The sequence below is a fragment of the Falco cherrug genome, chromosome 12, assembly GCF_023634085.1.
Source record: "Falco cherrug isolate bFalChe1 chromosome 12, bFalChe1.pri, whole genome shotgun sequence".
NCBI classification, from domain to species: Eukaryota; Metazoa; Chordata; class Aves; order Falconiformes; family Falconidae; genus Falco; species Falco cherrug.
In genome coordinates, this window is record NC_073708.1 from 28221655 (window position 1) to 28234330 (window position 12676).

The window sequence follows — 12676 nt, forward strand, 5'->3', positions numbered from 1 at the left end:
CACTTCATGCTAGATTTACAACTTCTTACAAAACACATAACAACAGTAATTCAGTGCAGACAGAAAAGATGTTCATTTGCTGTAGCGCTTTTGCTTCAGAGTTTTAGCAACACCGTAAGAAATTGTGTTTTGAGTGTCAAACAGATGGAAGCTTCAACTCATCTTTGCTTGAACAGGAAAACTGGTCCACAGAGACTGAAAATTGCACAGAAACACGGAAACAATTGCTGGAGAGAAACAGAAATTTACCAAATCAGGAAAATACAGGATCAAAGTAAGGCTCTGTGAGCTAATATTTGAACCCAGCAGGATTAAGTGATACCTAAGGCAGGAAACAGCAGATGCAATGACAGACAGAAAGTATCAGACAAATGATAACTTCAGTGACAGAGGGATCAAGTCATGGGAGCTTAAGGAGAAGGACTGGGATGAACTCAAGACCTCTAAAGCTCTCTGTAGCTCGTGTGCTGAAACTGGATTGGAGCTAGCTGTGGATCCCAACAGTCTGACCTTACATTTGGCCTCTTCATAGTTTTTCTATGACAAAACAGAAGATATTCCCCCCGCTATTTATCCTGGCAGTCCAGTCCTTTCCCACCATCCTCGGTGAGGTGTCACAGAGCCAGCAGCAGAACAGTGCTAGTTTGGTAGCATTCACTTTCATCCTTTTTTTTCGGACTGGCCCAACCTATTTTATCTTCTCCGAGTCAGCCCAATCTTTTAAGACTCCCTCCTTCCCAAAGGCTGCTCTGCCAGAAGCATACACTCCTTCCCTCCTCCCGTCCTTACTCACCTTTCCACGCTGTCCCTACTCGCCACCCCTCCATACAGGACACTACAGTTTCAGGCAAACCTGCCATTTCCCAGGAGAGCCAGGAGTCCCCTCAGATTTTTAATTCTGTGTAATGTGCTTGAACTCTCTTAACGATAAAGCACTTGATTCCTTCTCTTTTGAATTAGCAGCAGCCTCCAGATCTGATCTACTAACGATAATTTTTAATTAGTTTGAGTTGTTTACTTGCCTTTTCCATGGAAAGCAGCCAGTCATGTCACTCCATGGATATCTGTGAAAAAGGGGGTCATTTCACTGTGCAACTTGCCTTTAAGCAGCAGCCTGTTTGGATTGCACTGGAAAACATAAACCTAAACCAAGCCCGCCGCAGGAGGCCAGACCCATACTGCAACACAAAAAAATAAAGGCTTTGCACAGTGAAACTTTTCTAAATGTCCTCCTGGAAAGGCACTCACTCCAATCGCAGTTTCCACTTTCACCCTTTCGAGTGCCTCCACGTAGACAAGCCCTGTGAGAGCTAATTTGAGCCTGTGATGAGTTTATGCAGTACTCTGGGGTTTCTCAAGGCTCATCAGAGGAGGGGGTGACCTCAGAAATGAGCCAAAAGCCCGGGAAGAGGAAATCTTTCCAGACTCCCTCCATAAGCAATAGAGAGAAAGTAAGTCTCTCTAGGTTCAGTTTAAAACACCCATCACCAGGCTCCTCTTCTGACTCCCAGTCCTCTCTCTGGATTCATTTCAGCTCCCGGGGAGCATATGGGGACATAGTGACAAACCTTAACTATTTAAACGGAACTACTTAGAAAATTAAAAAGAAGGATCTCCCACAGAAACTCATTTTTCTCCATGTTTTGTACAAGTTAGTGGAAAACCTATCTTGCAGAACACTGACATTTACACTTATTAAGAATAAAATGTCTAAAAGAAACCCGATCCCCATACAAAAAGAAAGGCAGCACATTTCCAGGAGCTTTTGGAAAAGTAAATAAATAAAAAGGCTTGTGCAATTGGGGTGCTTCAACAACGGTCAGGGCAGTCCAATATATACACTGGGAAAAATACATTTCTGTGGCACAGTAACAATGCTGTGCCTTATTTGTGCTCAATTCCCCAAATTAACGATAAAGCATGGTTTTTATGCTTCACCCTGAGAAGAAAAATAGTCTTAGGTTCACAGTTACATGGATATATAAACAACCTAATTTGAAGATCAGCCTTAAAGATAAATAAAGCTAATGATTTGTGAACTCAGCTGTCACTCTAAATCTAAGTTAAATTTAACCAATTTTTTCTTCCCTTCTGTGAAATTGACTAGATAGTTCAAAGCAGAGCTTTCATAATATTTTCTTTTTACTTTAGAGTATCAATTGCTGAGTACATTCTAGTTTCAGTACAGTTTTAAATGAGGTATAAACCACTGATTTAGCTACGCACAAAACTATCAAGCCAATGTCAAATAGTAACTGTCAAAGAAGCCTACTAAATAAAAAAAATCTAGAAACTGAGCTGGAAGCCATGAAAGCTCACTTAACCCTTTCACTCACCCGATAGGAAAGAATTCTTATTATTCAAACAAAATAATTATTTTCAAATATGAGGAAAAGCCCATCTTTGCTTTTGCATATTTATGTTTGTTCTTTTAAAGTAACTTAACTGTACTCTTGCCACACTGCAGTAAGGAAAATCCCTCAGGCTTAATCTTTTAAAGACTTGTCACACAATCTGTTGTACCCTTCCCAATGAAGGAGCAAGACAGGTCATGTCCTAGACATTCCCAAACGTATTTAAATCGTGTATCTTACTCTCTCAGCTGCTTTAAGATAATTATAATTGAATGGGGTGATTCATGTGAATGAAGGAAAAATTGTACTTCAAATTCATACACTACCTGGAGAGTTTGTCTAAATACCTGACATACAGCCACAATCCTCCCCCTTCAGGAGAAAGAGTGCCTTTACTTGGTTTAGAAGAAGTGTTTCTGGATGGGCACAAAGCAAATCAGAATCCTCTTTAGGACATCCACCCATAAGAAGGGTGTGGCAACAAGATCACCCAAGGAAGAAATCCTACGGCAGACTGGAAGAGATATTCTTATTTCCCTTGTGGGCGGGTGAGGCCAGGTCAGGAGGCTGTTGAAACAGTCATATGCCAATGAGCCAGAGATGAAAGGTAAAGTGCACCGTACATACATGGAAGGAAGTTTTAAAGGGGATGTTGGGGCTTCACGAAACGGCTCAGAGAATAATAAAGCTAGTGAGCACAACCTCCTATGGCAATTTGCCAGAGGGAGGGTATAAGCTCTAAGATGCTGGAGAGGTCTAGATGGGAAAATGCTTCTCTCTGATGGAGAGCTGACTTTGCACAAGGCTACTTTCCCATAATTTCAGTGTAATGCTGAAAATTAATTTTGAGATCTAAGCACACCCCTGCAAGTTCAACAGAAGGTAAGGGTTTGCCATGGGCAAGAGCTTACTTGGAGTGTTAGGTCTCTGGCTCAGCTGTTTTTGGCTTGTTTTCTGTAGGGAACTCTGCAGGAAGAGACGGTACATGAGAACGCAGTGAGATGGGCTAAGACTCATGTTGACAGCCTGCTTACACAGCATCTTCAAAAACCTGAATCACTAGTGGCAGTAGGCAGGGCACCAGCAAGTAACAGGCTTTAGGACTGGAGAATGTTCTGCCTCCCATGTCTCACCTCCCAAACGTTCTGGGTCCAGCCCTCTCTTATGGACCTCTTGGGCACAGCAGGAAAGCTGTCCTATCCGCGTGTGATGGATGAGACAAGACAGGACTGAGTACCCGGGTATCAAGGGCATGCCACTGACTTTACAGCCTGTGCAGCCTCCCGACTGCTGCCACTCCATCCTCTCACCAGGACCAAACAGAAGCACTGCAGGACCGCTAGGGCTCTGTTTTTATCATTAGGCGTGCTGCTGCCGTCTCACACTTGACCTGGAGAATGGACTAAGCTCATGGAGATCAAGGCTCTGAGCTAAAGGAGTTCAAGTAGTAAACACCTTAATTTTCCACGGAGAGTACACTTTCCCGACTAAAGACCAGAATCCAGTGTAATGTTTTTCTGAAGCATAACTGTATCACCCATCATGGTGACAAAAACCCCAAGATCCTACCTACTTGCTATGCTAGAAGATGGTAGAAGTTGATCTAACAGCACCAGACCAAAAGCTTTTTTGTTTCCATTTCTTGTCCCTTCAGAAGTTTAGAAGGACAGCAGTTCTGCAGACTGAGAAAAAAACATCTCTTGGCTGCATCGCCACTAGAGGACTCTGCTGGCACAGCGATGCTGGCTTTGCTACACACCTCTCCCGTGGACAAGCCTCTGAAAGGAAGGAAATGGGGTACCACAGACCGATTTTTATCTGACCCACTACATCATTTGGGTTCAGAATCTTAAAATCTGTTGGCAAGATTTCTGACATACGGAGCAAAAATAAACTGATAGTTCACCTCTGTCCTTTGGCTGACAAGGTGCTCTTAGCAAAGATATTCATGCAGCCCCCGTGGCACAGGAAGACATGAAGTCAAATACACAAAGCTGACCTTTCTTAAATCTTACTCTTGCACTATTGCCTTTGATGGAACAGGTTAGACCACTTCCAATGCAAAGCTTCAGGTTAAAATTCACTTGCATAAACTTGAAAATAGTAGCAGCTCAGGTGATTGAGATTTGGTATTTTTTGGCTAACAGGTAGATGGACTGTGTGGTCCTATGTACCTTGTTTCATCGGGGAACCAAGCTGAAAATATTTACAGTTTAGTGAAAGCTACTGCCCCAGCTCACATGCAGGCACTCCTATGGAAAATGCTCCTGTGCAGACACTTGCAGACACTTCATCTGGGCTTGGTAGAGGGTGTGCCATGTGGAGAAACCTGTTTTTGGCAAAACCTTTCTAGCAAGGAAAAAATGTATTCCTCTGTCACTAGTTGCTGAAGGACAGCTCAGGGAAGGCGTTGCAGTTCACTTTCTGCAGCATGGTGTCATGATACTGGAGATGGGGTGAAAGTGGAGACTGCATCTTTAGATGTGATGATCACAACCAACTGCTTCAAAGGACAGTGAGAACAAATAATGGGCAGCCTTGGAAGAAGGCCAAATTACTAGAAACAATAAACCATGTTGTTGCAGCTTTTGAGTTGCAACCTAGATCGGGGATATAGAACAGCTGTTGAACAAAAAGCCAGACCGAGCTGGGGTGCTAAAAGCCAGTGCCATAGCCATCATATGTCACATGCTCCCGGTAGGTCACTGAGATCACTGCAAATCAGTCTATCAGGCTTGAGAGAACACATTAACCACCGCATTTCCTTTCTTTGCACGTTGACCATACCCATCTGCAGTATACAGCAACAGGGTAACCAGCAGAAATAATTGCAGGACATTTGAGGGGAGCCACAGGGGTACTGCTGAGGATAAACACAGCCTTTCCTCTGCCTCCCCATTCCCTGTATTTCCTACACAAAGCCTGGTGTCACTTTGAGAGGATTCCATGTCTGAACATGAGCTTCAGCAACAGTGTCCAACCTTCTGCTCATCTGTGCCGTGCCTGTGGACACTACCTCACAGCAGCAGCCCAGATGTTTTCACTCCAGACACTGTGCTGGATCCCTGCTGAGAAAACACGTCCCCTCAGCTACTACTGAGGGGGCTGCAGGCACTGCCCCGTGGCCACAGCAATGACATGTGCTCTGGCTCTTCTAGGAAGACCACTGCTCTTCTTGCTCTGTACGTGTACTTCTCTGGAAAGCAGGAGAGCAGGAAGGCAGTCTGGGCCACAGCTCTGCTTCCAAAAACAGATCAGCGTGGGGTGAGATGGGACACTTCTTTCCGAGGAAGAAGACAGGTGGCATGAGCTACAAGGGGACCCCCCAGGTGGGGAAGGGGAAATGCACACCAAAATGCTGGGGAGACGAGCCTGGGTACCAATGCAGCTTTGATACTACCACGGAGTTTTTTAAGTGACTGATCTGGTGCGTGCTTTATTGACTGTAAGCCAAATATATTTCCTGACCTTTTGTCACCGGGAAGTCCAGAAATTATTTTCTGGTGTTATTTGCATTTGTACTGAATTCACGGGGGAGACAGAAGAGCTTGTAACAGCTGAGAATCCATTTCATACCTAGTTTCAGGGCTCAGTCCCCACTGTTACCATTTAATAGGTAACTCCTCCTCCCCATCCCACCATTCCACACCGAGCACTACCTTACAGAGTCGTTCAGGTGCTTTCTGCAGTCAGTGGTAACACACAGGCCCCTTCCAAGGGGTGTGCTTGCTTTCTGTCCTACACCGCGCTCTTCCTCCTATTACAACTACAACTAATATAAACTTCACAAGTTTTAAATGGATAAAGTTAGGTTTTTAATCATCTCAATTTAGGCAAAGTGAATACTGTTTCATACACTTGCAGGCTCCAAAAAAATTAATCCCTTTTCAAGGCAGCTTGGAAAGATTTAGCATTATTAGATTCTAAATGAGATTTGTCTCAAACAACCACTGTTAAACTGGATTGTTTAGCAGCACAACCAGAAACTTCATAGGCCCAAATAATGCATTAAATGATTAGAACTTTTAAAAGCAACAACTGCTACAGTATGCTACTATATTTGAATTGTAACTTTTTCATTAATGTGAAGCTGTAGAAGTTTTTCTTAGGAGAGTTTAGAAAACAAATTATTTATCCCAGAGTTTAGATGAAGAGAAAGGAACATGGTGATGCAAAGCACTGTGGAGGTTAGGATGTCTAATGTTCTCAACAAAAAAACATGAGGAGAGAACTGGCCAAAACCCAACCCGATCCAACCACAACAACATTATTTCATACCAGTCCTGCACTGCATTGAAGGAGTCTTCACTGGTGATATCATACATGAGGACAAAGCCCATGGCTCCTCGGTAGTAGGCTGTAGTGATGGTCCTGTATCTTTCTTGTCCAGCTGTATCCTGGAACAGAAAGGAGTATTTAGGCTTTAAGACTTCAATTCTCAGAAACAGGAGTTGTAGTTAGGTCCTATATCTAAAATAAGGCAAACACTTCTTGTTATTATCCATTTTAAAATTCTCATTTACTCCCAACCAAAATGAACTCTACTTCAGCATTAATTGGGCTTTTGCATCAGCTATGATTTGTTAAATGCATTTTGACATGCGTACTATTAAAAAAACACCAAAGATGTCAACCCTTTAATTGCTCTTCTCTGCCTCAGCCTCAATGCAATAATAAAATGTTAGCAGAGTTCACTGGAAGCTGACACTTCAAAGCAGAGGCAATCAAAAACAGTCCAGGACTGTACCAGGCACAAGACATTTACGTGTTGCAATTTAGTTTCACAGTCAGGAAAACATCCTTGAGAGAGATGCTGCAAGTGACTCGGTTCTTACCTGAGGTTAGAGACAACAATTACAGACTTGATGCAATGAAAATTATTCTACAAAGTGAATTTAATGTGGAATATCCCAGTCACAATGTCTGAGGGGCACATACTAATTTGAGATTTACTAATCCTCTTCTGTTGGTTCAGCTTAATTTTTTTTATCTATAGAGTGCTGTAGAATACTTCTACCTGCAGCTGTCATTTCTATATTCAGCCTGGCAGCACAAAGGTGAAACTCTGGCATACGCAACAGAAGAATTTCAAAAGACTTGTGACAGCTGGAAAACATGTCAGCTACCATCTGCTAGATGCCAACAACATTTATTCCTCACATTTTGGGTGCCTGTTCTCAAACTGAGGAGTATTTCTACATCAGATCAGCAGTCCTGGAGCCAATCCATTCCCTCTGGACCTGCTTTCTGAACTCAGAATTCATGTGCTTGACGTACCTCTGTCGTTCAGGAGGTATCTATCATTTGAACAAATACATTTCATGCATCTTTTGGCAAATGGTAACTCTGTGAAATAGCTGCAAGGGAAGCAAAAGGCCTTACCTGCAAAGTGCGTTCAGCATAAGATGTTGACTGCTAGTTACCCTTATGGGTTAGCACTTCTGAAATGAATGGTCCTTTAGTCCTGCAAAACCCACACCTAAGAAAGCATTTACTGCCACTGCTTTAAAATGTGATTAAAGTTTCTCTTCTCTAGAGAAAAAGAACCTAAAGGACTTATTAATCATATAGCTAGTTGGAAGTGTGAAATAAATCCATGTAGAGCACTCTTGTGGGAGTATAGAGCCAGTTTCTGATCAGCCACAGCACATCACCACAACCCCAGAAAATATACAAGGTGCAGTGGGGTAAACTACTCTGCTTCAAAAGGCTCCTGTCTATCATTCCCATACATGCAGCTTTGTTTTTGCTGCATGAAAGAGACAGAGTTGACCCTTCCAGAACAGACGCTACCCAGTCTATGAAAGGGAAAAACATCAACGATCGCCTCTTGTTCTGCAACAGAGTATCACAGAGGTTCTCTGTAGGAGGAAAGCGCTTGTAAATAAGCTCCCTGCAGCTTGCTTAAAAGGCTCTGACTATTGCACTACCGTGAGACTACCCACAGGTGAATTTTCCAGTGGAGAGAGGTTATGCAGCAGGAATCTTGCTGTTTCTCCACCAATCCTCTGGAAAAAGAAGGAATTTTTTCCTTGAAACTTGTGCATTTATTTCAAGACAGGGTAGTCCACTGGCCGATCATAGCAAGGCAAGAGAAGTACCGGAATGAGGTGGCCTACACCTTGCAGCCCGAGGGACCATTCCTCCTCCTGCCATTGGTAAATACAGCACTCTCATATTCACTGACACTACATCCTCACTTAGCTGCGGAACAGCTAAACCAGCCACGCCAACTAGATCCTAATTATACTTCTTCAAGTGGGGAAGGTCTCAGCAGCACCAGTATTGTTCCATTTGTTTTAGCCCGATTTCCTAAGGACGTGACGCTTATTGAATCATCAGCTCCACACATGCACATGTATAGGCGCATTAGAACTCTACTAATTTTTGATCAAATTTGACCGAGGGAAAACGCTCTTACAGGTACGTTCTTACAAATGTCACAAAAATAGTTGGTAAGGTGAATAAGAAAGACCTTAAGCATACCTTAGCTGGGAAGAAAAGCTTAAGTGCAAGGCTAATCCTTTTCCAACACCAAACGATCCACAGGAGAGAGGCTTTCTTCATGCCTCATTAGGAGAAAGCCCTAAATCAGTATTAGCAACTTCTCAGATTCTGCAACCAACAAAAAGCAGCAAATCCATTGGAAGTCAGGCTTCTTCAGTTCTCATGCTTACAGTGTTACTGTTTTACACCTGCATTCCCAGGTTCTTCTGTATCCCAAATCTCATCTTTCATTTTCTGCTCTGTGCTTAACCAGTGCTCATTTTGGCTCAGGGCATGAGGCTGCGACCAGGCAGTAAGCAACTGCAAGACATATTGTCTAGCTGCATACAGAACACTTTGGAAATAAATTAAATTTGACAATGGCTCGGAACAAGGACTTGGCTCTGGAGGACAAACCTCCAGGCTGTCCTGGGAAGGAGCCCCAGCGGGACTCCCAGGGTGGCTTCCAAAACCTGTCCTGGTACCATCTCAGTGCCTTGGCTCAGTGAGGAACTGGACTCAGCCCAGAGTTCATCTGTGTCAAACTGTGCTATTGCCTGAATGCTCTGAAATTTACTAGTTCTGGTTTTCTGGTTTCAGTATTCTGCCTGCAAAGCCCCTGGGCAGGGGGGCGGTCCATGATTTATATGTTAGTGAGAGACAGGAACGTGGCTGCAGGAGGTACAGAGCTCCAAAGAGCTACATGCATTTGCTTAGTCATAATCCCTCTGGTGGACAATGCACTTACCTCTTTAAGAAGGTAATTTGCATATCCATTAGCATATACCTAGATGCCTGCCCTCTCAGGTTTTCAAAGGGAGTGCATGTGGGGGAAACATATCCTGTATTTCCCAGTATGTAAAGTTTATTCATACCCTTGCCCAGGTAGCCATGTGGTACAATGCAGCGATGTGATTCATCTGCGTCACTGATGGATTCCTTGCTCTATTTTACTGTACAGGTACAGAGCATGCCATCTCCCCTTAAACGCATTTCCCCAAAATCCATTTGAATCTCTGTCATACCACCCTGAAGTGATTTTTTTCCTGAGGTTATGTTAGCTTCTTAGCTATAAACTGGCTTAACTTTCTTGACTCAGAGCATGTTTTATGCTAGCTACAGCGAACACCCCCCAGATACTTCAACATAAATAAAATAAAACAGGTTGGAAAATCTGAGCTCAGTTTCCCCAGCATTTACAGTAGCTGTCCTTACAGCAGTTTAAAACACCACAAACCTTAGGTAATTAGGCATTTCAGGTTTTTATGTGCAAGACATTTATCTAATGAAGAAAATAACCGAGGCAGATTGCTTCCACCCCACCTCCCCCCCCCAAGTTGTTTGCAAGATTTCCAGGTAGACCACAGACTCATTAGAAGACAAGTAGATGAGGCACTGGCAGGGATCAGCAGAAACCCAGTGTAGCTCTAATTAACAGTCTAGCCAAATGCGTAGGAAGAATAGCCTGAGCCTTCAGCATCCAGAAGCCTGTTTGGCTGTCCCTGATGAGGAATCAGAAAGCCTGGTTGTAACCAAGCACGGAAGGGTCTCTTCTCTGTGGGGTATATTTATGCTAATGTGCTAACAGCTCTGTTCTTTTGTAGCTTATGTATGCACCTGTCCTTGATACAAAAAATTAACACACACCCCCCCCAGGACCATTAGTTGATAGCCTGAAACAAAAATCTGAAGGTTTTGCATTAATGAGCAATCAAAATTCAGTGTTTTATCAGAGAAGGAAAAGACCTAAATACATTTGCATTTTGTGCAGATGCCCTCTACTCACAAGATCCATCACATAAACATTCACGACAGGAGCACAACCAGCTTTTCTTAAATTTACTTGGCTGTCTCAGCAGAAAAGCAAGGTACTCACACGGTTTTTTTAAGTTTTAAATCACAACAGCTCTTTGCTGCAGGTCTGAAAAATCAGAATCCCTGATTCTCGAACCATTGTTCTTCTAGTGAAGCTTTCCAGCCTCAAGTTCTTTGTTCCACATAAAATGTCACTAAAACTTCTTATCTGTACTGGATTTAATCCACTCAGCACCATGACTGTTCTAGCAGTGTATGTAACAAACAGCCTCGAAAGAAATAAACCTTTCAACTTTTTAAAAGGATTATGGTTTGATTTTGGTTTTTCTTTTTTTAAAAGAATAACATGTAAGAGTCACCTGTTGTCCAGCTGCTTGGCAACAATTACAAGACGCATGTACTTAGCATTGTCCTTGCTTCGGCTGCTCAGAGTCAGAACAGAGGTTACGTCAACCCCAATATCCTGCACCAGCCACAGCTTCGGGGCTTCATCAGCTGTGGTAGCTTCATCACCTCTTCTTCCCTGCTGTTCAGTGTCACATCGTGACACCTACGCTATAGCTTTCTGCACCTTGTTTGGAGTTTGGTCAGCCTCGGAGACAGGATAATCGACTTCACAGCCCCATGGTTATAGGGGCAGCAAGTTGTTAAGACATCAAAGCGTCAGGGAACATCTGACCCCCTGCAAATGCAGCTCAGTTCTCAGCAGGACTGGCCACCTCAGCTCCTATTCTCTACACGACAGAGAACCTGAACAAACAACAAATAAAGGCACATCCTGAAGGCAAAGGGCTGTTTGTCCTGCTACAGGCCAATCCAGAGCTCAGTAATACTCAACTCCTTTACCTCCAAGACCTGTTTACTTCCCCATCTGCAAGGATGAGGAAACATTCATGTTGGCATGGAGCTATACTGGTGCCTCTGTTGTGAACAGTGAGAGTGACATTCTGCCATCCATAACCTCTGTCCCACCCCGCTGTCCTCCCACCTCCAGGCAGATCTCCCAAAACTGTTCATGCAACCTTTGCTGCTGCCCTGTTGCGCCCTCCTTGCTGGACCTAACCAACTTCTCAAAGCAGCATTTCCTTACCTTTCTGGACTGTTGTAATACGAAATGTCACATTTCTCATGACCTCTGGCAATTCTAGTTGTTTTGGTCAATATTATTGATGTCTGCTGTGAGACGGCTGCTATGTTCCCATCCCACTACTCTCATGTCAGGACGTGCATTTCAGACTGCATGCTCTCCGGGGCTGAGACTTTCTTAGCCGTGTGTCTGCCCAGTGTTCAGTGCAGAGCGCACAGGTTTCCTTTGCAAGTAAGTGAAGAGAGTGACCTGGGGCAGACTAGTATGTGCCATTAATAAGAGAATGCTAATGTTGAGCTTACTGTTCTTGCTGGCAGCTAGAAATAGCAACAAACAGGCAAGCAAGATGAGTCACTGGTTAAGACATGGAAAAGATGTGATGTCATGAAAAGCCTGTGAAGTTTCAATTGCTGCCAGGAGCAAAAAAACACCTGGTTCGTTCACAGCTCAGCTCTGATTAAAATGCTCCAGTTCAACAGATCCTATTAAGAATGCTTTTTTCCTCTCTCATTATTGAGTGCTCCTATTACCCAAGAGTCACTGGAACCTACTCAAGACACATTTAGATACCTGGAGAGCCAGTTTCATTTCAGCAATATTAGCAACATGCAGCAAAACATTTCTGTTGGGGGAAAAAAAGAAAAAAACAACTGTCTTTTTTGATAAAAGGCTCTATCCTTGCAAAGTGTATTTTAAACATTTCCCCACTATGGCTATCTTCACTTCAACTCTTTAGAGGTAGTAAAACCAGAAGCCTTGGATAATTTCAGTACTACCAGTTGCACAAGCTTCACATTTCCCACTCTATCTTGCATACCCTGTACAGAAGCTCCTACCACCCTATTTTCTCTAACATTCCCACACTAACTGCTCCCACTAAGGAGATGGAAATTTCATGAAATGACACATTTAATACATGCACAGCCTATAGGAG

The 12676-nt window shown here is 43.4% G+C and overlaps 1 protein-coding gene across 8 annotated transcripts in view; it reads right to left on the bottom strand.

Annotated features, from left to right (window-relative positions):
* Positions 1-12676, bottom strand: part of RAB3B (RAB3B, member RAS oncogene family) — a 58475-nt gene that overhangs the window by 6319 nt on the left and 39480 nt on the right. For all 8 annotated transcript variants that reach the window (XM_055724601.1, XM_055724600.1, XM_055724598.1 and 5 more), the window contains one exon: positions 6633-6751. In XM_055724601.1, the coding sequence (XP_055580576.1) occupies positions 6633-6751 (119 nt within the window). The remainder of the gene's footprint in view (positions 1-6632; positions 6752-12676) is intronic.